The 25,920-nt window shown below is 55.6% G+C and overlaps 1 protein-coding gene across 6 annotated transcripts in view; it reads right to left on the bottom strand.

The window, feature by feature from the left end:
* The window catches only part of BCAR3 (breast cancer anti-estrogen resistance 3), a 226,033-nt gene that overhangs the window by 11,464 nt on the left and 188,649 nt on the right, over window positions 1-25,920 (bottom strand). For 5 of the 6 annotated variants that reach the window (XM_003125890.6, XM_005663658.3, XM_021090185.1 and 2 more), the window contains 5 exons: window positions 16,825-16,953; window positions 12,973-13,415; window positions 9,297-9,400; window positions 7,615-8,267; window positions 3,589-3,704 (listed from right to left, as the gene is read on the bottom strand). In XM_003125890.6, the coding sequence (XP_003125938.5) occupies window positions 3,589-3,704; window positions 7,615-8,267; window positions 9,297-9,400; window positions 12,973-13,415; window positions 16,825-16,953 (1,445 nt within the window). Of the gene's footprint in view, window positions 1-3,588; window positions 3,705-7,614; window positions 8,268-9,296; window positions 9,401-10,212; window positions 10,703-12,972; window positions 13,416-16,824; window positions 16,954-25,920 lie in introns of those variants that run through there. The other variant, XM_013997366.2, reaches the window with a different exon arrangement.

Raw genomic sequence — 25,920 nt, 5'->3', positions numbered from 1 at the left:
CAGCCCAGACGATTTGGTTGCCAACTTCAACAGAGAGGCCACAGCCACCAGGCTGATGCAGCAGGGCCGGGCGAGGCCTCAGAGGGTGTCCTGAGTGGCATGACAAGGAACAGGCGAACCAGGATGGGGCACGCTCCACCCTGGTCCAGGGGTGGCCCTGTTGGGGTGAAGCTGCTCAGAAGTGCGTGCGGCTCCTTGCACCTTGAACCGTGTGAGGTCCAGGGCGACCCCAGGTCCCCAGCACACTGTGGGAGCCCTTCCCGGGGGGAGCCCCGGGCCACCTCCCCCCAGCCTCCTGGACGGGGATGGAAGGGACAGAGACTATGCTGGATCCAGGAAGACGATATGGGTGTCAGAACAAAGGGAGGAATGGGGAGCTAAGAATAGAGTGTCTGGGGGTCAAGAGGCCAGAGAATAAATGGAGACGCGGACAAAGGCGGGCCAGTGGACGGGCGGGATTGCCCTGCAAGGCCAGGCCCTAAGAAAATTGAAAACTTGTGTCTGCCAACAATCCTCCCTTTTCTTGGCCCGAGCTGCACAGGTCAACCTCGCAGGCCCAGAGCAGGAAGCAGAGGAGCCCTTTCTCTATGGACAATGGGGCCGATGTGAACGGGGTCGCAGCGCCGTCTCCTTCCTGGTGGCAGGGGCACAGCCTGTAGGCTGCCTCTCCTTCCTGCCACCATCCAGGGTCGAGGGTTCCTGCCTGGGGCCAGAACCGCCTCAGGTAAACAAATTCCAGGTTGCGGTTGGAGTGTTGGAGGCGAAGCTGCAAGACTGCTGTGGCTGCTCCAGTGCAACTTGCTTTCAAACTCGGGCCACCTGGTTGTGAAAGTTCATGGCTCAGGACGTTCCTCCAAGGAGCTGCTCCTCTCCGGCCCAGGCGTGCTGGCCTGTTGCTGTTCTGGAGCAGAGGCCTGATTCCTCCCGCGTGAGCACCGCTAGGGTCTCTCGCGACTATTGCATCCCAGTGGGCTCTGCTGTCTCTCTTTGCACGTGTGTGTCCAGAGGGTGCTTCTGGAGGTGGGACCTCAGGCTGTTACCTGACGGCCCCCCTCCCCATCTCCAAAACGGGGACAAGGTTGTTGTGAGAAGGGCCGTGTGTGTGTGTGTGTGTGTGTGTGTGTGTGTGTGTGTGTGTGTCTGAAGGTCATCACAGCCCCAGCGCCGCAACGCGGAACAAGCCATTGTTCCCGAACCATCTGTGTGGCCCTCTGTCCCTCTCTACCCTGGTCCCTTTTGCCTGTTTCCTCCTTCTCTCTCTCCTTTTCCTAATTTCTCGTCTTTCTGAAGTAATTAATGGATCCTAACATAGACTAAAAGTGTATTCTTATCATCCATCTGCTCTGCTTTCTGAGTTTTGTTGCCCGTTTGCCGGGTTAAGGTTGCGTGGAACATTTTAGATGTTTCTTTTAGCCAATAGTCAACCAACTTCCCAGGTCCCTTCAACTGATTCTTTACCCAGTGGTTTTTCTTCCTGTGTCTTAATGGCCCTTCGTAAAAAACAAGTTCTCTACTTAAGACCTGGCGCCACATCAGCGATTAACTCGGTGGTGTCATCCTCGCATTCGGCAAACGTTTGCCTGGAAGCTGCTGCGCACACGGCGGAGGGAGAACAGCCCAGCGCCGTGGGTCCGCAGCAGAAGCTCCTGAGGTTGGCGGGAGACGCTGAGGGAAGGACATTCCAGGCGTAGACTGGGAATAGGTGAGGGTGAGTTTAAAAGCAAGGGTGGTTTGTGTCTGATGCTCCAGGACGATCGCCTTGACCTTCATTTAGCAAACACGTGGTAAAGAGGGAAACTCCGCCCCCGCCCGCACAGGGAGGTCCCATCGGTCAGCCCTGGATGGGAAGCCCAGGAGCCAGAGCCCAGGCAGGCGGCAATCAGAGACCACAGCGAGGTCAGGAAAGGGCCCAGAGAGAAGCCCCAGGCCTGCTGACCTCAGCCCGCGCCCAGAAGGCGTGTCCCACACACCTAATGGCACCGATGAATCCAGGGAGATTTCCGGCTGAAATGGATCTCACGTGCAAGAAGAGTTACTCAGAAGTCGGACCTACAGCTGCCCAGAGCATTAACCAGCAGGGGGCCTGCAGAAAGTGGCAGGGCCACCGCCCACCCTCCTGCCTCCGGGAGTCCTCCATCTGCCTTGTGCATGTGTCCACGGATGCTCCGCGGCCAGGAAGCCACAGCAACCGCAGCACTGGATCCATTTTATCTGCTTCACTCTTGTCTTTTTGCTTTTTAGGGCCGCACCTGCAGCATATGGAAGTTCCCTCCAAATCGAAGCTGCAGAGGCGTGACACCAGGTCACAGCAACGCGGGATCCAAGCGGCGGCTGTGACCTACACCACAGCCACAGCAACGCTGGATCCTTAACCCACTGAGCGGGGCCAGGGATCAAACCTGCATCCTCATGGATACGAGTCAGGCTCCTTGCTGCTGAGCCCCAACAGGAACTCCTTTAGCTGCTTTGTGGTCAGGTAACCTTGGACACAGCTGCTGTGCACCCTCCCGGGGAGCCGGGGGTTGGGGGGGCGCTGTGTGAAATACCACGTTTACTTTCTAGGGCCTGACAGCTGCACCGCCCAGTAGCCATACTTAAACCCTAAGCATGAAATAAAACGGCTCGTCCTTCAGATCATTGCTGGTGGTCAGTAGCCACATGTGACAAGTGGCCACTGGAATGGACTTCAGCCACCGTGGAGTCGTAGTGCACAGCACCGTGAACCAGACCAGCATGGCAAGCTGGGGTGGGGCGGGGGGCCTGTGGGTTCCCCGGCCTCTAAAGCATCACTACCCTTTTCTCAAGACCTGCCAAGGCCCGGCTGTCCCTGAAAGACCATACGTGTGTCACGGCGACTGGGAAACTGGTTGCAAAACAGAAAACAAGATAGTCTTGCCGGAATCAGCTCCTTAAAAAAGTGTTCAAAAGGCCAACTTACTATGAAAATCTAGCCTAGTGCTTCTTTTCTTAAAAATGTGCCTTTGCTCCTCGTTTCTCATTTCTAAACATCCAGCCTTCACATGAGTGAGTTTTACTGGGCAGCTGGGTCCTGGCTTTTCCTGAGCAGAGGGCAGTGATGCTTCAGAGGCAGGGCCCCAAGTGCCATCACCGCTGACCTCTGATCCCCCCATTTGTCCATCCCTCAAGGAAAACCGTGTTGAGACTCTGTTCTTCCGACTTCCCCACAAACCCCCTCTGAGTTCCTAAAGCAGTGGTGAGCTCTGGAGACAAAGGGCTGCAGCTGAGGGAGGCAGCCCGGGGGTGGCACAGTGTCCGCGTTCTGCCCCCCACCACACTGCTCCCTCCCAGGCTGGCAGAAGCAGTGACCTGGGCTTCGGTCGATCTCTGCCTCCCCCACCAGCTCCTGAGCAGGGACGGGGACAGGTCGGGCCCCCTGACCCGCTCTGGGCTGTCTCTCTGAGCTTCTCCAGGAGTTCTCTGTCCAGGGCTTCTGGGAAAGGCCTTTCAGGCCTCACGCCCTCGAGTGAGATGGCCCCGGGGGGAGCCTGGCCTCGGCCCAGCCCCGACACCTGCTGCTCCAACCGCCTGGGAGTTGAAAGGGCCACTCCTGCAGAGCAACCTGCTCACCTTTCAATGATGTCCAGGCGCAGCTGGTGGCCGTACGGCAAGGTGACGAGCTCCAGCCCCGAGCTCACGCCCATGCTCTTCCTCATCTCCTCAGAGACGTCAAGTATCCTGGCCACCTGTCAAGGACACACGCTGAGAAGAACTGGACCAGGAAGGGGGCTCACGGCGAGAGCACACTTAGCACGTGGGAGGAAACGCCCTGAACGGGGCCGTGTGCACGCGCCTGACTTGCTGCTCGGCTTTTTGAGCAGCGGCATCTGAAAACAGAGTTTTCATCTGGAGTTTGGAGGGTTTGACGACACCTACTGGAGGAAGGCACTTAGGTTGGGCTGCAGAAGCTACAGATGGGGCGTTTCCGCCCAGCCCGAGGGCGGTATTGTTCCTGGAGCTTTTGTCTGACACAGGCCGGATCCTGCTGCGAGGCTTGCTGCCCGCAGCAGGGCTGTGTGTGCGGTGCAGCCCCATCCCCTGCGGTGGAAAAGCCGAGCTGCGGCCAAGGGCTGCCCTGCTGCGGGCTCTGCCGCTCACGATCTCCAGGATCTCCAGTAACGGCAGGGCTGGCTCCTACTACCCTTAAAGACGCCTCTCCTGGGCTCAGGAAATGCACTGTACATCCGGAAACCATTAGAAACGTGCACAGCGACTTGAAACCTGAGGTCTCAACCGCCCCTCGCCCCCCCCCCCGCCCCAAGAGGCCTTCCTTAAAGGAAACCTTGGTTTGTCCCAGCAGCTCCCGCACCTCAGCGCCAGCGTGTGACCACAGCTTACTGGCATCGGCTATTGAGACCACTTACAGGTATCACCCGTGATCTCCAGATGCGACCACGGAGCCGGGGTGTCTCTGAGAGGGGCTGAGGACACTCACAGCGCCCTGAGCTACTTGTGCCTCCAGCAGGTGCAGCGGGTCTAACCCAGCCTGGACACCCAGGAGGCATGGGGCAATTCCTCTCCTTATCTCTCTGGGGGAGCTGTCCTCGACCATAATTGCCCCGTGCGTATGCACAGTTCAGATGTCTTCTCAACAGACCACAGAAAAGCCTCTGGAAGTTTAGCTGACATTGTTAACCTTAACTTCTGTGGCTGAGCCCAGGAACCACTCTCAGCCCTGGAGAGGGAGCCCTGGAGAGGCCGACTCCAGAACAGGATGCAGAACTCACACTCGGCTGTGTGGCCCACAGATTCTGCTTCCCTGACACCACTGTTAAGGCACCTTCCTCAAGGGCTTTGCCAAGATCAAATGACCTTAAAACCCCCAAAGCTATCTGAAAAGTCAAGTTTCAAATCACTGGCCCTGTGGAAGGGGGAAGAATTCCGGCCCGATCTCTGGAAAGAGATTTACGCCCTGACTGTGGCGAGGCAGCCCAGGTGCACACCCCAGCCCCCCGTGATCACACACCTCCTGCTTACTCGTTTAGACACCTGTCCGACAGAGGCTCCAACCCAACACACCCAGGGGCGTCCTCCAATCCACGCATGCTCTGCGTAATGAGAGTCCAAGGCCTGTCGCTGACACATTTTATTCTGGAAGCACAAGTATCCAGAGTGTTCCCTTCTCCACCAGAGAAACCTCCAGTCTGCTCTCCTTTGTGTAAACATGCAGTCCAGTCACTTTCCGGGGGTGTGACCAGGAAATGCCGACACCTGCCTGTCCTTAGGCTCAGCTCTGGGGCAAAGGGCTCCTGAGCTCAGTGCAGAGCCTGGATTAGGTCTCCTGGAAAAGCCCAGGGCCACGCAGCTCACAGGTGCAGAGGCGGGACAACACCTCTAGAGCATTGACTCTGAGCTGGGCAGTGACAGCGGTGCCCCATGATGAGCCATTCCAGCCACCCCCTGCTCTTCTCATGGGGGCCTGCAGGCAGGCGGGGGAGTGATCCCCCACCAGGAGGACAAAATGCAAACAGAGAAGCAGAACGAGGAGGTGGGCAGGCTGCCCAGTCCTTCATTTGAGAACAGACTTGGCTCTAGCTTCACGGCTGCCAGTGGGAAGATTCTAGACTGTCCTGCAAAGAGTGGTCAGGCGTCTTGCGTCCTCCGAGACTCCCACCAAGCCCACCTGAGGCCCCAGGGGAGAGGGAGTCACCCTCTGCTGAGAATTGGGATGTTCTGTGAACGCAGACTCCGCTCCCACAAGGAGCTTCCTCCCTGGAGAACCAGACGGGTTCCTGGCCGGTGAGTGTGGTTCTGCTCTCAGATCCAGGGCCCATCATGAACTTCCTACAACAGGACCTAAATCCTCTTCCTGCCCAAACAGGTTGAGCTTGCTTTACAATGCGGTAAGGTCTTGACAAGGCAAATGATCTGACCGCGTGGGCAGTGCCCAAGGATACCCAGCCAAACACGCGGGACAGCCCTGGTCCTGGCAGCCCCTCTACACTCACACGGACCACGACCCAGCCTCGGTCCTGTTTCAAGGAAGGGGTTTGTTCACCCCAGAGCAGCCAGTACCTGCTTAACATTCCCCGGAGGGGTTTGGGGAGGCCCCCTGTGCTGCTGTGAGCCTCGCCAACTGAGGGACTCTAGGGTGTGGGGGTGGAAAGTGCTCTGACTCCGCATTTCCTGCCATGATTCATGACCCAGGAAATTGAGTTAGGAAAACCCAGTTCCTCAACAAGCCCTGACCTTTGAAGCTAATTTTCTTTACTGAACTACAAGCCATGGCACTAAGGCCTTATCTGTTGCTCAAATGTAGGGATCCGCCTCTTGATACCGAGCACGCTGTAGCCTTAAACACCTGCTCTCTAGAAATCGCTCTCTCAAAAAAAAGCAGCAAAAGCCACCATGGCTAAAAGAAACGCTTCCTCTCCAAAGTGATGATGTAAGCATGGCTTTATGTGGTCCCTGGACAGATAATCATGAAATGCTCTTCAATCAAAGACAACAAGGGTTTGGAATGGCAGGTATGGCCTGTGCCAGCTCTGTGGTAAACACTTACATACGCATGCAATCATTTCCATGTCATCTGTTAACCAGGAGGATCACCAGGAACCTGGATTGAGTGTGATTTTTTTCTCTTTTTTAATCTGCACTGTATATGTTTTCTAAAATTGTATCTTACAATTGTATTTTATTATTTTTCTAAATTGAGCAAGCAAGTTTAAAAATGATCATCCTAGGAGTTCCTGTCATGGCTCAGTGGTTAACGAATCCGACTAGGAACCATGAGGTTGCAGGTTCAATCCCTGGCCTTGCTCAGTGGGTGAAGGATCCGGCGTTGCCGTGAGCTGTGGTGTAGGTTGCAGACGTGGCTCGGAGCCCACGTTGCTGTGGCTGTGGTGTAGACCAGTGACTACAGCTCCAATTAGACCCCTAACCTGGGAACCTCCATATGCCAAAGGTGCAGCCCTAGAAAAGGCAAAAAAAAAAAAAGTTCATCCTGGGAGCTCCTGCTGTGGCGTAATGGGATCAGTGGCGTCCTGGGAGCACTGTGGCGAGGGTTTGATCCCCAGCCTGGCACAGTGGTTTAAGGATCCAGCCTTGCCGCACCTGCAGCTTAGGTCATGATGGCCACTCAGATTTCGATCCCTGGCCCAGGAGTGCCATGTGCCATGGGGTGGCCAAAAATAAAACAAAAAAAAGTTTATCCTAAAGACTATTTTCATAACGACGACACATGCATGAATAGAACTGATACATGGATCGCGCATCGGGAAAGAACGGCAACCAAGGCTCTGTCACTCCAGAAACTACACTTTTGTCTCCTTTGGACTCGATTTTACCTGTTCTGATGGAGTTGAGGCGCGGAGAGACCTGAACGGCAGCAGAGAGAAGGACACAGCAGGGGTGGGGACGGAGAAGAGGCACGACCTGGGCCGCCACCCTCTGTCCCACGTGAACTTCACCAGCGTCCCGCCTGGACAAGGGTTGTCCGGCCTGCAGTTCCCACCCCTTAAATAAACCCCACGCCCGGGTTATCACCTGAGCTTTCCGGTGAGCAAAAAGCATGTCCAAGCTAAGGCGGACCGAGGCCCAGGCAGAGGCTCTTTCCAAATGTTTGCAAATCCGACCACAGCCGCCGCGCGCACCTACCTTGCAGTCCACGCTCAGCATGTGCTGGGCGATGACCCTGGGGTCGTGGCTGGCGAACAGCTCCTTGGCCCGCTTCAGCAGGGCCGTTTCCAGGGGCTTGTTCTCGGGAGGAAGGAGCTGCGACTCAAAGTCGTTGGGCTTGAAGGAGGAGGCCGTCTCCAGCAGGGGCCGCACAAACGCGCCCTCGTCCTCCCGCCCCTGGTCCCTGCGGGCCGGCGGCGGCCCCCACGGCCGTGCCCCGTCGTCGTCATCGAGGATCAGGTAGCTGGTGTCGGAGGTCCGGGGTCCCGGCGCCCCATTCTGCTTGGCCGTCAGCAGCTCCACGTAGCTGTCCTGGGCACACAGGGGCGGCCGGGCGGCCCCGTCGCAGCCCGCGGCCAAGGCCAGGTTCAGTTCGCAGTAGTTGGCCTCCGAGGGGGGCCAGACGGCTGGAGATGGGGGCGCCTTGAGGCTGGGTGCCTTGCAGGGCTTGGGGGGCGGCTTGGGGCACAGCTGGCTGTCCGAGCCCCTCAGCGCCTCCCCTGCCCGGGTGTCCGAGGAGACCCTCCGAACCACCGCCGGGCTCAGGGTGGGCTCGCTGCCGGTCCTGAAAACAGGTGAGCCGGGGCTGGGGCTTGTGCCCACGCCTGGGGACTGGGGGGGCAGCTTCCCGCCTGCAGAGGGAAAGAGAGGCTCAGAAAAGGCTCAGCTGCGTGGAGAACGCGAAAAGGACAAAGCCAGGGTGGCGGCTGCTGGTCCTCAATTTGGGCCCTGGGGTTTCAACGTCCACCCTCAAGAGAGAAGTGAGCAGGACGGCTGCAGGCCGGTCTGGAGCAGGTCAAAGGCTCGGGGCCCCGCCCGACCTCTGGGGGAGATCTCAGCCCCAGTGACGACTGACAGCTGGGCTGCAATGTCACTTTATGGTCTCAGAAGGTTCGTACCGTCAGAACAGGGAAATAGATGAGCTTGGAGGGCAGTGAGTAACCTAACCTGGCCCAGGAAGCAGCCTCTTTAACCACACAGCATGGGGGAGGGGGCTGAGTCACCCTCAGAGCCAGGGGGGATCCTGAGCTGGCGACACTGGGGAAGGAGGCGAAGACCCCGAGAAGAGGCACACTCAGGTGGTTTACGAAGGGCAGCAGGAAGATCTCGGCTCGCAAGGAAGGCCGGCTACCAAAACTACAAGGACCGACCCGGCGGCCTATTAACCGGCCCCTACCTCCTCCGTGTCCCCACATCCCGACCGTCTCATGTGACAGGAGAACAGAGGGGACGAGGGCCTGTCTGGAAAGCTGCTCCACCAGGAGCCCTGGGACCCGGCCAGCTGCCCTCTGCCTGGGGAGGGGACGAAGGGAGGCTGGCCTGTCACGAGCAGCCCCGGGGAGCAACCGGGCTCAGAGTCAGGAAACCCGAGTTCCGGTCCCGGCTTACAAGAAAGACGACTCGAGACAAGCCCCTTACTATCCCTGCCTCAGTTTCCTCAGCCACAGGGACGATCACGCCACCTTAGGGCGCGTCATGTGGCTTAAAAGCTAGCACGTTACATGCGCGCATCTGGATATAGTTCTACAAACCCCTCACCCTACAGCCTGCAGGTGCGGAGGCTCTGTCACTCCACATCAGCCGGCCAGATGGGGCAGGGGACGGCCTGAAGGCCACCGGGGACACCGCCGCCCTCCTCCCCCGCACCCCCCGACACCTACCAATCGGCAGGTAACTTTCCGACTGGTGGGCTTTGAGGGCCAAGGCTCTGCGGTCCTGCATGTGATCCAGGCAGGCAGGCTGGCTCCCGCTCTTCTCCTTATTTCTGAAGCAAAAGACAAGTGGGGCAGGAACATGTCATTAAACCATAAAGCCTTTAGGCAACGTCACGGAAAGTTTGAAAAAAAGAAAAAAGGTTACTCAGAACGAGAGCGCTCGGGCTGCCCTGAGAGGACCGGGATGGCTGCCGGGGAGGAAATCACTGATGGGACCATCGGGCTGGGGGCTCCCTCCCCAGGTCCCCACGGCCACCCAGTTCGGTCCTCGGCTCCCTCCTCTGAGTCCTCCTGTCCCACCGAGCAGAGCGGGGGTAAAAGCTTCATGATACACGCAGGAGACTCTGATGAACCGGAATGTGCACTTTTAACAACGCCTAAAATTACTCGCAGACCCGGGAGGGCCGACTGGGGTACCTAACAGCGTTTTGAACCGGACCTCACAGTGTCACAATTCAGGAGGACGCTGTGGGACAGTTTGCATTTCAGCACAAATCTCCGCCTCTCCCAATTAATTCCCAGCATCGCCTGGGGACGGGGGGCGGGGTGTCATACCCATCCAGGGGGACCCTGCTGGGGACCCCAGAGCCAGCCTCCTCCTGCTGAGTCAGGAAAAGGGACGGGGGGGTCACCAGGCGGCATCCAGGAGGCACAGTGCCCGGGAGAGACAGACGGTGATGACACAACCTGCCTGCACTGCTCTGGCACCTGCCGACTCCCACTGGGAATTTCTCTCATTAGCACCAAACAACAGAAGCTCCCTTTTGGTAAAAGAGAAAGCACGGCGCCCGCCGAGGGGTCGAGACCGGTCATTGGCCCTCCCACAAGCTCCTGTTACAGAAATCCCGACGTTCTTTCCTACCTTTGCAAGCGCCAAAGGCAAAAACCCAAACCCAAACCCCCGAACGCCCAGCAGCAGAGAAATTCCAGCGACACTCAGAGATAAGGCGGGGCAGAGGGCAAATTCCAAACGGCAGTGGCTTCTGCGAAGTGGGGCTTCCGCAGGGACCAGCGCCCGTGGTCAGACGCCGCTGCCCAGCTCATTGGCCTGGAATGCAGCCTGGCCGAGCGCACCGCCGCCGGGCGGGCCAGCAGCAGGCCTGACGTCAGGGAAGGTGCAGGCGGGCGGGCGGAGGGCAGGGCTCCGGGTCAGGTGCCCGTCCCCGTGGAGCCCACCTCACCCCCTCTTTTAGGTCCACTTGAAGCCTCTGCCAAGAGGTGACAAGGTTTAGGGAGCTCTGCTTGCAAAGGACAATCTGAGGGTGGCTCTCTTAGGCTTGTCTTGTGACTTAGAGAGCTCTGACTTTCTTTCCATTTCTTTCTTTTTTTTTTTTTTTTTTTTTTTTGTCTTTTTAGGGCCACACCCACGGCATAGGGAGGTTTCCATGCCAGGGGTCGAATCGGAGCTGCAGCTGCCGGCCTACACCACAGCCACAGCAACACAGGATCCGAGCTGCGTCTGCAACCTAGCCCACAGTCCACGGCAACAGTGGATCCTTAACCCACTGAGCGAGGCCAAGGATCGAGCCCGCAACCTCATGGTCCCTAGTCGGGTTCATTAACCGCTGAGCCACGACGGGAACTCCTTTCTTTCCATGTCTTATCCTTAAAAAAGTTGTATTTTAAGTCTGGGTCACTGAGGGTGGGTGGACCAGGAGGCCTTCCTTCCCAGCACTGTTCCTGGGGTGGGGAGGTGGGGCTCTGTGCTCCACCTTATCTCCCGGCTCACTGGTTCAGCAGCCAACCCCCCTCCCAAAAGCAACAGAAGAGAGGTCCCCTTAATACTTTCAGGGATCTCACTCTAACCTTCTCACTATGAAAGGGAGACTCTTTACATATCATTCTTGCCTCCCTCCCTGCAAGTGCCCCGAATCCTGTATTCTATTGCCTTCTAGAACCGGGCGTTCCCATGCGGCTCAGCAGAGACGAAGCCGACTAGTGTCCGAGAGGATTGGGTTTGATCCCTGGCCTCGCTCAGTGGGATGAGGCTCTGGCATTGCCGTGTGCTGTGGTGTAGGTCGCAGACATGGCTCAGATCTAGCATTGCTGTGGCTGTGGGGCAGGTTGGCAGTGACAGCTCCTATTCGACCCCTAGCCTAGGAACTTCCATATGCCTCAGGTGTGGCCCCAAAAAGCAAAAAAAAAAAAAAAAAAAAAAAAAAAAGTTATTAATAATAACTATTATTAGGATTACGAACACTCACCCAGCACTTCCTGTGTGCCCACACTGTTCTAAGCATTTTGCACACCTTAAACCATTTACCCTTCAAGCACCCAATTTTTGCAAAACTGAGGCCCAGAGAAGGTAAGTAGCTGGTCCAGGGTTGGCCAGGCCAGTGGTGGACCTGCCTCCAAGGCCGGGCGGCAGGTCCACAGCCGGATGCTGACTAACAGCCACCAGAGCTTCCTAGTGACACAGGACCATCATGACATTGCTCACAGAGTCCTGTGTTTTGTTCTGAATTTTTACAGTTGAGAAATGATAGTTTATGACATTTCCTCCTGCTTCAGAAAGAGGACCAGTGAGTGGAATAAAATACGTTGCATAATAAGCTCAGGTGCCGGCAGCTGGAGGAGGGGCCCTGCCCCCGGGGGCTGGGGCTGGGGCTGGTCTTGGCTCTACCACGCCTGCCTCTTGCGTGCGCCTTTCGGGCCGTGGGCTGACATGCATGCGGACTCGAGCTCCATGAGAGTCGGGTCCTGCAGGAACACGGCCCTGAGGGTGGGCGGTGGGGTTCAGACAGCAGCCCCCAGGTGTTCAGCACCTGCTGCCTTGGGAATCTCATCTGTTCTGACCTAGTCCCCCCCCTTTCCCTCTGGGCCAAGCCCCCATCCGAGCCCTCAGACCTAACTTCCCTCCCGACCCCAGCACCGCTGCTGGACACTGGCCCTCAGCGGGCCTGCGATCGCATCCCAGACGGAGCAACTAGATTTTCCTCCAAGTCCCCCCACCCCCCGCCACCTCCCCGGTCCCTGCTGTGGTGTCTGGCCCGCTTTCTCCATCCTCCCTGCCATCTCCATCTTCTGCACACGCAGAAGAGTCCTGGGAAGCCGGTTCTTCCTCTGCTTCACCTGCACAGCCCGGTCCCCGCTCACCGGCTCCTCTCGCCTGGGCCTCCTGCACGTGGCTGTCCTGCTCCGGCCTCAGGACATCCGCTTCACCACATGGAGTCCTTGAGGTGCCCTCGCGCCCCTCAGCCTGGCAGTACCTCTGTGATCTGGCTGCGGTCACCTCCCTAAACCTCCCCCCGCATCGCCCCCCGCCCTGCGCCCCAGCTCCACCAATGCTTGTGCTCCTCTCACTCTGCATCCGGGCTCCCTCCTGGGGACACCTGCCCTTTGCAGCTTCTATCCCACCCTCCCTTAGCCGCAGAGCAGCCCGACCCTCCCTCCTCCGCAAGCTCCCGGTCAGCTGTCCTCCTTCCTCAGCAGCTGCATCATTTCATCGAGGCACCAGCTCAGTGGGGAACTGGTCCTGCGCTGTCCCGCGACAGCCACGCCAATCCCGCCTGGCGTTGTGTTAGCATCTGTCATTGTTCCTCTGCTCCCGCGTGAGGCTGTGCGCCCAGCCCCGGCCAGAGTGCCGCCACCATCCAGCCCCACCGGCGGGGCCCTGACCCACCTGAGGAGGTTGCCCCTGGGCAAGCTCTGCTCTCGGGCGTGGGTGCCACTCACGGTGAGGCTCAGCCTCTTGGCGGCGTCGGGCCGGCGCTGGGCCAGGCTGCCCTCCCGGGTCGGGCCGGGGTTGGGGCCGTAGCGCTCCTCCAGGCAGCGCAGGGGCACCGTCCTGTTGACGGGCTGGAAGATGATAGCTCCGCTCTGCTGGGAGACGGGCCGCCGGTTGCCCACGTAGCAGCGCACCAGGCCGGGGATGGAGTCGAAGCTCTCCATCTCCAGCTGGTACTGCACCCTGCTGTAGGCCTCGCTGAGCCGCAGGACCGTCTGGCGGATCTTGAAGTGCTGGGGGAGGTTCTTCCACTGACAGGTCAGGACAAAGTTTCCCGGGCTGGACAGAGAATCACGCACCAGGAAGTCACCATCCCGCTGCACCAGGTTTTCTGACACCTTGGGGACAAGACAGTGGGTGAGGAGCGGACAAGGCAACTTAGCTGCGGGGTCCCCACCCTCTTGGGCCAATGGAAGACAACGCTAGTATGTCTTTCCCCGGATGGCTCTTTATTTTGTCAAATGTCAAGTGCTTAGAAGACTCACTCATTCATTTAGGAAGTATTTGCTGATCACCTACTATGTGCTGGTAGGTGTCTACCTACTATGTGCTGGTAGGTGTCCACCTACTATTGCAGGCACTGTGTTCACAGCTGTGAATGAAGCTGCCTAAGGTCCCTGCTGTCTCGAAAGTTCTATTTTAGTGCACAGAGTGCTTCTATTTTACTGAGGACAAACAAGGTATGGTACATCAGTTGTTATAGACTTAAGGAAAAAGCAAATTGGGAAGGGAGGACAGACGTGCCTGGGAAGGGATGAGGGCTGTCCTTTTAAATATGGAGCCCAGGAGGCTGCAGGAGAGGGTGACGTTTATGCAGACCTGAAGGATGTGAAGAAATAGAAAGGAAGCAAGGAAGTCTGTGTCTCGGGAGCAACCGTCACGGCTCAGAGGTAACAAACCTGGCTAGTAACCATGAGGTTGCGGGTTCGACCCCTGGCCTTGCTCAGTGGGTTAAGGATCTGGCGTTGCCACGAGCTGTGGTCTAGGTCGCAGTTGAGGGTCAAATCTGGCATTGCTGTGGCTGTGGTGTGGGCCGGCAGCTGCAGCTCCAATTCGACTCCTAGCCTGGGAACCTCCATATTGTGGGTATGGCCCTAAAAAGACAAAAAAATAAAATAAAAAGAAAATCTGTATCTGGTGAGTCTGATTCTTCCCTTCCCCTCCACAGCTGGAGGAGGGTGTCTGCTGTCACCGAGGACTCCTCCTCAGAGCCTCCTCCGGCCTGGTCGATGGGGAGGAGGGGCCACAGGCAGGGGGTGGCCAGGCCCTTGATCAGACCCTTGAGTGGGGTTCTGGGGACACCGATTACTCTGGAGGGCCTGGAACAAAGTGGGCCAGGTCTCTCATCTCACAACGTTATTGAGAATATTATATATTTGCATATATAATATATGCAAAGCACTAGTACAGTGCCTGGAACACAGTAGATGCTAAAAAAATAATCACTAACTATAAGGATGCTAATGTTTAGAACAAAAGGAGAACTTGTATTGTGTTGCTGAATGGTTGTTCCTGTAGTTAATCTGCCTGGATTGACATTCTAGTTCTGCTGGGTGACAAGTTATTCAGGCAAGCTGTGTTCATTACATCATCTGTAAAATGGAGATATTACCTACAGAGTAGCTAAAGGGATTTAAAGGAGTAGCGTGTCAGCCAGAACTATCTTTTTTTTTTGGTCTTTTTGCCTTTTCTAGGGCTGCTCCTGTGGCATATGGAGGTTCCCAGGCTAGGGGTGTAATTGGAGCTATAGCCGCCGGCCTACGCCAGAGCCACAGCAACGCGGGATCCGAACCATGTCTGCGACCTACACCACAGCTCACGGCAACACCGGATCCTTAACCCACCGAGCGAGGCCAGGGATTGAACCTGCAACCTCATGGTTCCTAGTCAGATTCGTGAACCACTGAGCCACGACGGGAACTCCATAGCCATAACTATCATTATTACTGCTACTGTCTTTAGTTGTACAATCTGGAATGATGTATAGCTGAAAATTTACCCTCCTGGCAAGTGGGAAACAAATTTGATGATCACAAGAGTAACGGTGGGGACAGTTTTATAAACTTTGACAATTTCATAAACTTTGGCAGGTTTTGTTTGGTTTAGCCTAGTTCCCAGGCTAGGGGTCGAACTGGAGCTGCAGCTGCTGGCCGACACCACAGCCCCAGCAATGCCAGATCTTTAACCCACTGATCAAGGCCGGGAATTGAACCCGCATCTCATGGATACTAGCCGAGTTTGTTATCACTGAGCCATGACAGGAAGTCCAAAACTTTGACCGTTTTTCTGGGACATACCAACATTTGATCAGTTAGCTTAGAATGGTTGCTTTAAAATTGCTTCTTTGCCTGCAAAATGTTTTCACACAGAAATTCCATTGCTTGGAATTGAGCCTGAAGAAAAAAATGAGTCCTCAGCACAACTGCTCTCTCAAAGGATGCTGGCAAGAGTGTCCAATCCATCGCAAGCACACACTGGACACATACACTGGAGACTGGTGTACAGGAACATTCCAGAGAGGAGGAAATTCCCAGGAGGTATCATTAAGGGAAGAAAGTGGGCTGCAAAGAAGTCGTGTGCAGTATGAGCTCATGCTCGATTTCGAAGAATCTGGCAGGATTTCTATCAAAATGTTCATGGGGGGAGCTCCCATCGTGGCTCAGCAGTTAACAAACCTGACTAGGATCCATGAGAATGCGGGCTTGATCCCTGGCCTCACTCCGTGGGTTAAGGATCCGGCATTGCCATGAGCTGTGGTGTAGGTTGTAGACACGGCTCGGATCTGGCGTGGCTGTGGCTGAGGTGTAGGCCGGCGGCTACAGCTCTGACCTGACCTCTAGCCTGGGAACCTCCATATGCCGAGGGTGCGGCCCTAAAAAGCAAATAAAATAAAAAAGTAAAAAGTCCCTAGTGGTTATCTCCAGGAAGGAGAATTATGGGTGAGTTTAATTTTCTTCTTTTAAACTGTTTGCTACAATCAATTTTAAAATTAGAAAAAAGTTAGAACTAGTCTTTGATGCTGAGAAATCAGATCCATTAAAAAAACAAAAAAACCCATTCACAACCTGAAGCCCTTCCCCCAGCCCCAGCCCCTCCTTCCTGTCATGTTGTCCAGAGTGACAGACTGGCCAGATCGGGTTATAGTAAAAACTCAGAGGAAATTCTATACCGTAATTGTGCACTTAAATTTATTTTTCAATTTCTATACTATTAAAGAAAAAAAACATTATTCCTGGCTCTCGCCCAAAGGACAATCACACAAAGCTCAGTCTGGCCAGGAGCCTGTGGGCGCTGGTGATATTTCTCTTCTCTCCCACCTCTGGGCTGGGCCGGGACGGAGAGTGAATCATTGCCGGTCCCACCAGGGACCTTGCTGCTCTGGGCCACCTGCCCTGAGATCCCCTCTCTCCACCTGAAATCAAACCACTGCCTGAAGCAGGAAGCAGGTACCTAAGGGCAGGAGGCAGTAGGCAGCAGGCCAAGGGTTCAATTACCCGAACCACAGCCCGGCCTTGTTCTGCCTCAGGTCCCTCCCCGCACGGCTGCCTCCTGCGGGCTCCGTGTTTACAGATCACAGAACACCTGCTTCTCCTCGCCCACTCGCTGGGCACGGGGACAGGCACCCTGGATTCCTGACCTCAGCACCTCCCAAGGTCTCCCTGTGCAGTGTCTGGTGTGGGCTGGATCGGGGCGTACCCCTCGTGGCCTTGGCGGGTGACCCTGCGGGGTGGTGGGTCCGGGCGGTACCTGGCGGGGGATGCGGCCGTGGTACCAGGCGTGGCTGCGCAGGTCCTCGCCGCTCAGCAGCAGCTCCTCCTCCAGTTCCTTCTTCAGCCTCTCGGGCGTCCTGTCCATGACGTGCCTCTCCTTGGAGAACTGCAACACAGGGTCACCAGTGACCTGCTGCCCGGCCCGGGCCAGCCCGGCTGGGCCAGCCAGCTGGGGACCCTGGCCTTGCTGCTGGCGGCCTTGCTAAGCAAAGCAAACCAGGGTCTGCTCAAAGCCCGGGCAGCCTGGATAATGATTACAATTAGCTGTGACCTTTCCTTTCTCTGGCTGCGAGTGTGGAGTAGAATTTTCACCTGCACGCGGGGACGATGACAGGGAAGTCGGCCAAGCTGTTCTGCTAATCTATTTAGATAGCTGAGGCGTTGGGGAGCAGGGCAGGGGGCGTCAGGGGGAGATGTGCAGGGCTCGGGGCCCATCGAGGCTGGGCCTAACACAGAGCTGGGAAGGACAGAGCCCCCAACCAGCCCGGGGCCCTGGGTCTACAGGACAGAGCTGCCTGAAGTGCAGTCCCCGGACTGGGAGGGAGGGCTCTGAATTCTTTTTTGGGGGGCCACATCTGCGGCATGAGGAAGTTCCTGGGCCAGGGGTTGAACCTGCGCCACGGCAGTAACCAGAGCCACAGCAACAACAGCGCTGGATCCTTGACCTGCTGAGCCACCAGGGAACTCCTGAATTCTTTGCTACGGACAAACTCTGTCCAGTTCAGGCCGGAGCTGACCTTTAAAAACATTTAGAGCAATTGGACAGAGGCATTTTATGTCTCTTGAATCTAATCATAGAAATCGAAGTTTGTATTCTGTGTGTCTTTTTCATTTCATTTTTCTAATATTTCATTTTTTATGACAGATTAGAAATTGAAACTTCAAACAAAGAACCGGCCCTTGCCTCAGTGTGAGCATCACTGATCTGGGCCGGGGCTCAGCAGCTGGGCAGGAGCCCGGGGCGGGCAGCACGCTCTCCCGGTTGTATTTAGAACCCACGCCCACTTGCAATATGTGAACTGAATGTGGACACCTGCCCGGTTCCCAGCAAACCCAGGCTCAGGGACCGTGGCTGAAGGTCATGTGCACAGGAAAAGGCTGGGTCCCCGTGTTTTCTCAACTCCCCCAGCTTGGCCTCAAAAGCCCATAGGAATCACAAAACTGTCCTTGTCACACCGGCCCCTGCACCTGAGCTAGGAAAGAGCTCCCAAGCTCCTCGGCTCAGGCAAAGACAAAGTCTTGGTGCTTTGGAGCCGGATGCTTAGCCTCGGCCTGTGCGGGGGCCGGCTGCTTTCAAGGTGGGGCTCCGGCTTCCTAATTAATTTCTTCTCCCTCCTCCTGCTCCCATCCCTCTTCTCACTGGGGAGTGTCTGATGGATGAGCTGAACTCCCATCCAAGAGATGCTGACGTTGGCTGCCCCCGGTGCCCGCAGGCACGAGCAGTGAGGTCTGACAACGCTGGCTTCGACCACGCATGAGGTACAGGTGCATCTGAAGCCGGCTCGTTGGGAAGACTTGAGTACAGAATGCAGGGAGTCAATGCCTCCTGCTAGGTAGTAAGCTTCCCACGACTGGAAGCCCATCTGCATCCCCCCACCCCGATTCCTGCCCTCGAGTGATGCCTGGGCCAGTGGGCACTCTCTACTCACCGAAGGAACAAATACCCCAAGAGGAGGAATGTCTCCGACTTTTCTTAGCTATACAGGGTCTCCTGTTCCACCTCGAGTTGTGTGAAGCCCTGTTTTAGCCGAGCATGTTCTCACACAGCCCAAGGGTGACAGGGCTCACTTTCCTCCTCTCACAGGGAGATGGGGCCGCACGACCGAGTTCTGGCCAGCGAAGGGTCACCTGCCAGGTTGGTCGGACTTCCAAGCTGAGATGTGATGGCTGGAGCGGCAACACCATCCTGGGACCACGAGGAAGCAGCCACGCTACAGGAATGGGGAACAGGAGGCCGGCACAGGCCCAGGCCCCTCACAACCGGGCGGCTGACCCATTGGCTCTGGATTGCCCGCCTCCGGGTCTTCCGTGCACCCGTCTGTCTTTTTTAAGCCTGTTATTTTGGGTGTTCCTGTCACTGGCAGCTGAACTAAATCCTAACCGATACTGTGATCCTGGCCTCTATTTAGCCACTCTGACAGTCGAAGCCTTTGTGCCAAGCCCTGGGCCTACTTTTTTTTGGTCTGAGCTCTGAAAACCCGCCATTAGCAGCTTCTATCCTCCGCGTAACCCTCCACTGAACCTGTAGGCCCCAGACTCCAAAAGCTATTCCCCTTCCCCCTGCTCCCTGGGGCCCGACACCAAGCCATGTGCTCCCCCCCTTTCTGAGCATCTCATAAACCGTAAGGTCGTTTAGCATTTTTCACGGGACAATCTCCTACTGCAGGTTTTGAGACAATGTTATTTCACACTTGTAACCAGAAATAAAACATCAGCTATCTTGTTACTCTGTCCTAACTCCTTGGGGGGAAATCCAGTTCAGGGTCTCCCCCTGCCCCAGCCTGGAGAGATGGGGGACTCGAGGGAAGCACCCAGAGAAGAGAGGGAAGGCCAGGCAGACGGACCCTCTCGGATAATTGGGGGAGAAGACCAGACTTCAGAAAATAGGCCCTTAAAGCTCTTGCATAATTTCTGAATGGCTGGGAGGTTACAGAGTTGTCTAGACTTGCACAAGGGGGGAGGGGAGGGGACAGACGGAGATGAGCCAGAGGGAGCAACAACCGCAAAGGGCTCTTCGTTTCAAGCCCGCGAGGGCTGGTTCTGCTGCACTGAAAGGAACTGAATTGACCCCTGGGACCCTCTGCTGATGGGGGGGGTGGGGGGCAATGTCTCCCAAACAACTGCAGAAGTGAATCAAAGCTCACCCCCCTATGGCTACCTCATGATCAAATAGTGCTTATTTGGTGTGGATGCCTCTAGAACATCTGCTTACTGCTTTTTTTTGGTTTGTTTTGGTTTTGGGTTTTTGGGTTTTTTTTTGTTTGTTTGTTTGTTTGGCTACATCCAGAGCATGTGTAAGTTCCCAGGTCAGGGATCGAATCTGAGCCATAGCTGTGACCTACACCGAAGCTGTGGCAGTGCTGGATCTTCCACCCACTGCGCCACCAGGGAACTCCTTCACATACTGTGTTTGTTTGTTTGTCTTTTTAGGGCCATGCCTGTGGCATATGGAGGTTCCCAGGCTAGGGGTCAAATTGGAGCTGTAGCTGCCAGCCTACACCACAGCCACAGCCACAGCCACAGCAGTGCCAGATCTGGGCTGTATCTGAGACTTACACTGCAGCTTGCTGCAATGCTGGATCCTTAACCCACTGAGCGAGGCCAGGGATCAAACCCACATCCTCATGGATACTAGTCAGGTTCTTAACCCACTGAGCCATAACAAGAACTCCCTCACCGACTGTTGTAATCACAGATATTAATGCAACTTTTATTTTCCCCTAATACCTATATTTGATGAGATCTGATCCTGCTGACTCTGAGTTTGCCGCTGTAGGTAAGAACTTTGATGGGCGGTCAATCCCACAGTTCGTGACGGGTGACCATATAAGAAAATTTGGTAAAATTCATTTGTGTCCCTGAGAGCACTATGAGGGCACTCATGCACCTGGGGCCAGGAACGAAATTCCAGCTCGCAGCATGTGTCACATGTGCCTGTTCCATTAGGCAGAATTCTGCTGGCTCCCCCTAAACAACGGGAATTTTGCTGTGTGTGTGTGTGTGTGTGTGTGTGTGTGTGTGTGTGTGTGTGTGTGTGTGTGTGTGTGTTTGTGTGTGTGTTTGGGAGGAAAGCAGCTAAGGAAGGCTGCCTGGCACTAGTTTCAGGGTCCACTGGCTACCTCGATCTCAAGACACCTTGCTGCCCACCTGCCCCATGCCCTGTGGTCTGGTTACTCAGCCAGGGCCAGTCCTAGCTTGCTGAGGTCGGCTCCGAAAATCTTGCATATCACCCTAATCTGGGATGAACATCTCTGCAGCCCCACGCCACAGGCAAGTCCGGTCTTGACAGGCCGAAATAGCTGGAGCCCAGGAGATGGCTGGAAACACATTCTGGAGGCACAGAGCCAGCGCCACCGACGTGCTGGGAACCACGATTAACAAGGAAACGCGCATTTCAACTGTTCCAGCGCCAAAGCAATCGCGCGCAGGGTCGGTCTTGCAAGGGCTGTGCGATGCGAGATCCTGTGTGTGAAATCAGCCGCTGCCACGGGACCCAGGCTCTCAGGAGGACCGTGTCCCTGAGTCGGGATGAGGGAGGTGGGCCCTGTGCTGGCGAGAGAGCCCCAGGGCGCCGGGGCTGCTCATTTGCATGTAGGAGGCAGTTGAGAGGATTAGAAAAAAATGGCATCTGCATTATAATTAATATTTATTTTACTCTTTCCCTGCTTGTAAGAAAAGCTTCCCAGGGCTCACAGAATTTTAAATAGTGCCAAACACCAGGAAAGCCCTCGTCCCCAGGCTGGGGGCTGGGGGTGGAGAAGGCCGCGGAGGCGCCATCTGGGGACGCCAACAAGGATGGCCAAGCAGCTGGCCGCCGGCAGGGCCCCCAGCCTGCCCTCCCCTCCGAGGGCACAGTCTTCTGGAGGCCCAACAGGACCAGGGAGCCCATCCTGAGCTGTGGAGACAGAAGGCTGGGATCTCCTCCCTGCCCCTCTGGCTGCCCAGCCCCAGTAAGTTATGCCACCTTTTTGTCCTTTGCTTTTCCCGAGTCAGAAAGGCCCCAAGGGGGTGGAGAGGAGGAGGCACGAGCTGGCCCTGAGGATGAAGCCTGAGAACAGCAAGGGCATCCTGGGCATCGGCGCTAAGAGCAGCTAGGCTGGGGTGGATGAAGGTTCTAGGTGGGGAGAAGAGGGCTGAAGCAGGCAGAAGCACGCACGTGTGCACACACACATGGCCACACATACACACACAGAGACACATGCACACACGCACACATGCACACACAGACGCAGGCACACACGTCTCCTTAGCATCCCCTTCTCCTCCGAAGGGAGCTGTATCTTTTCTCCAAGCATGTGGTTCAGACCCACCTCCCTGGCCATCACTGGCTGACCCAGGTAAGGTCCTGAGCCAAGCTGGCCCATCAGAGCTCTTCCCGGGATCTTTCTAAGTGACTTGAGTGAGAGACACCCTGTCTGCTGTGAAAACACCATGGGACTGGAAGTAAGGCGGCTGCTTCACCTCATGTTGAGCTGCCATGTGGATCAGATGGGCCGAGAAAATGACCTCAGGATGGGAAGAGAAGAGGACCAAGCCAGGAAAGGTCCCGAAGGCAGGCACGGCCCCGATCTGCTAATTACGCCAACAAGCAGACGGGCCCATGACCTGGTCAGTTTGCGATGGGCTCTGGTCACTTGTGGCACTTGTGACCAGAGGAGTCCTGATCCAGGGATCAGACAGAGGGGAGCCCAGCCCTGCAGCCCAGCCTCACTACCTGCCAGACAGTGAGGGTCACTGCCCGTCTCTGCCCAGGAAGGCCACAGGGACAAAAAAAAAGATGTTTTTAGACGGATCGATCTGGCTGCAGCGAGCAGAAGGGGCTGGACAGGGGCAAGAGGCTAGCTCAGAGTCTTTTAAAAAATGCGGACCACGCCCAGATCCCCAACTGCAGCCTTTAGGGCTCCTGCCGTGACAGAGAGAGTTGCCAGCATCCACCCCAGAGCTCAGACGTCCACATGGACCAATCAGGCCTCGCGTCCTCGGCCCAGCCGGCTCTTCTCCCCTTCCCCAGTCACTGGCACCTCCTCTGCCCTCATCACTAGAGCCCTCACACTGGCCTCCTCTGCTGGAGCAATTCCTGACTGGCCTCTCACCCAGGCCATTCTAAGCCCACAGAGGTGACCCTGTCCTCTTCTCCGAGAACTTCCGCGACAGCCTCCTGACCGCTTCCCCACAAGCCACCACCCACAGAGCCACGCAGCTGGAGTTCCCGTGTGGCGCAGCGGAAACAAATCCAACTAGTATCCACGAGGACGCAGGTTTGATCCCTGGCCTCGCTCGGTGGGTCAGGGATCTGGCGTCGCCATGAGCTGTGGTGTAGGTCACAGACACGGCTCGGATCCCGCATTGCTGTGGCTCTGGCGTAGGCCGACAGCTGCAGCTCCAATTCGACCCCTAGCCTGGGAATGTCCATATGCTGCAGGTGTAGCCCCAAAAAGGAAAAAAAAACAAAAAAACACTTGTCACTCCTGCTCAGAGACTACAGTCAAGGGGGCCCAGCTAGGGGTGACAAGAGATAGAGGGTCTCCTCCAGCCCCGCTGCCTCCCTAAATGGATGGGCTTCTCGTGCCTAGTTTTTTTTTTTCACTCTCGCAGGGCCCCCGTTCTGACCTCTCCTTCTGGTGCGCTAAGCACGCCCCTTGCCACACTGACACCTCCACAGGAATCCAGGTCTGAACTCCCCAGGAGGCGCCTGTCACCAGGGGGCTGTGGATGCCTATGTGAGGCAGCTTTGTGGGTCTCCAGAAACAACTGGCAGAGGCTTGCCTGATGGGGGAGACAGGGGAGTTACTGCTGCTAGGCGGTGGGGTCCATGAGTCAGCAGACTGGGTGCATTAAGGGTTTTCGGGCCTCATTTAAAGGGACGGCGGGTTCTAAAGGTCTCATGGTCACTGACAAATGCAACCCAAAGCTTCATAAGGCAGGCCGTGTCCTCCTCCATCTGGGCCTGAGCTCCCTTTCTTTTTTTTGTTTTTACTCTTTTAATTTCTAGGGCTGCAAGTGCGTTATACGGAAGTTCCCAGGCTAGGGATCGAATCAGCCACCAGCCTACACCACAGCCGCAGCAATGCCAGATCCGAGCTGCATCTGTGAACCACACCGCAGTTTGCAGCAATGCTGGATCCTTAACCCACTGAACGAGGCCAGGGATCGAAGCTATGTCCTCATGGATGCCAGTCTGGTTTGTTTCCACTGAGCCACAATGTGAAGCTCCCTTAGCACAGGGCCCTGGGCACAGCTCCTGGAACACACAGTCCCTTATGTCCCTCCTCCATGCCCTCATCTCGTGGTCCAGGGACAGTGACCTATCTGTAGAGGTGCCACTCTGCAGCCCGGCTGGAGCCCGCGCAGGGGAGTGGGATGGGGAGAGGCCAGAGTGGAGGTGGACGAGGCAGGCTGGGCCTTGAAGGCCCATACGGAATTAGTTTGATTTTATCGAAGGGGGAGGGACTCTACTAACGCCCTCCCTGCAGTGGGGGCAATGCAGTCTGCCAGGCACAAGCTCCACCAGGGCAGAAGCCGCATCTTATCTGCCTTTGGCTGCCAGAGCCTCGCCTGGTGCCTGGCACACAGCAGGTGTCCAGTAAACACTTCATGGCTAGAACCATGCTTGCCTTCTCCCCTCCATGTGGCCGCCTCCTTGTCACTGGGTAGGGAGAAAGAGACAGCGTTTGGAGGTTGGTTAAGAACAAGTGACCAAAAAGAGGCATCGGTCAATGGAAAAGCACAGAGAGTCCAGAAATGAACCCGCGCTTGCATGGGGATTAACCTGTGGCGAAGGAGGCAAGAAACCACAATAGGGAAAAAGAAGACAATCTCGCCAATGAATGGTGTTAGGGAAACTGGATGGCTACACACAAGAGAGCCAAACTGGACCGCTTTCTCACACGTACATAAACTAAACTCAAAACGGATGAAAGGCTTAAACGTGAGACCTAAAACCATAAAACTTCCCGAAGGAAAGATCGGCAGTACCCTCCTTGACATTAGCCTTCATGATATTTTGGGGGAACCGCCTCCTTGGCAAGAAAACAAAAGCAAAAACAAAATAAACGAAAAACCCAAATGGGACTGCATCAAACTAAAAAGCTTCTGCACAAGGGACACTATCAACAAATAAAAAGGCCGCCTACTGAAAAAGAGAAGATCTTTGCAAACGATCTATCCGATAAGGGGTCAATATCCAAAATATACAGAGAATGCATACAATTCAAGAGCAAAAAAACAAACAGCCTGATTTTCAAAAACGGGCAGAGGCTCTGGATGAGCATTTTTCCAAAGAAGCCTTACAGATGGCCAACAGGTACATGAAAAGATGCTCAACATCACTAACCATCAGGGAAATCAAAACCACAATGAGAGATCACCTTGCACCTGTCAGAACGGCTATTATCCCCAAGACTGTAAATTATAAGCGTTGCTGAGGAGGGAGAAGAGCGACAGCTCATGCACCGTTGGTGGGGATGTGAGCTGGTGCAGCCACTGTGGAAAACAATACGGAAGTTCCTCCAAAAATTAAAAACAGAACTGCCATGTGATCCAACATTTTCACTTCTGGGTATTTATCGGAAGAAAACAAAACCATTAATTGGAAAAGACATATGACCGCTATGTTCACTGCAGCTTTATTTATTCTTTACAAGAGCCAAGATATGGAAGCAACCTAAATGCCCATCAATAGATGAATGGATAAAGAAGCCTGGACACAGACACACAACGGAGTATTACTCAGCCCTAAAAAGAATGAGCTCTTGCCACGTGCCACAATATGGATGGACCAAGAGGGTATCATGCTGAGTGAGAGCCAGACAGGAAAAGACAAATGCTGTGGAATTTCCCTTATGTGTGGACTCTAAAAAACAACACAACATACAAATATGACAAAACAGAAACAGACTCACAGATGCAGAGAACAAACAGGTGGTTGCAGGAGAAAAGTGGATGAGGAAGATCAAGAGGTAGAAACATCCAATTGCAAAACGAACGAGTCAAGGCGTGAAATGTACAGGGTGGGAATACCGTCAATCAACATGGTGACAGATGGTAAATAAACTTACGGTAGGCGCTGTGAGTGTGCAGAAATTTCACATCCTTACGTGGCATAACAAGAATTAACATATAGCGGTGTGGATCAATTATACTTCCCAAACTAACCGACGAAGAAACTCACAGAAGAAGAGATCAGCATCACGGTTACCAGAGGCAGCGGGGGTGGGGAGGACACCCCCCCCCCTTCCCCGGAGGAAGGTGGTTAAAAAGCACAGACTCCCAGTTATAAGAGGAATAAGTACCAGGGGTGAAATGGATGAAATGTACCACAGGGTAAACGTCATTAACACGCTGCATGTCACAC

The sequence above is a fragment of the Sus scrofa genome, chromosome 4, assembly GCF_000003025.6.
Source record: "Sus scrofa isolate TJ Tabasco breed Duroc chromosome 4, Sscrofa11.1, whole genome shotgun sequence".
Lineage (NCBI taxonomy): Eukaryota > Metazoa > Chordata > Mammalia > Artiodactyla > Suidae > Sus > Sus scrofa.
This window is presented reverse-complemented; position numbering and strand designations above follow the sequence as displayed.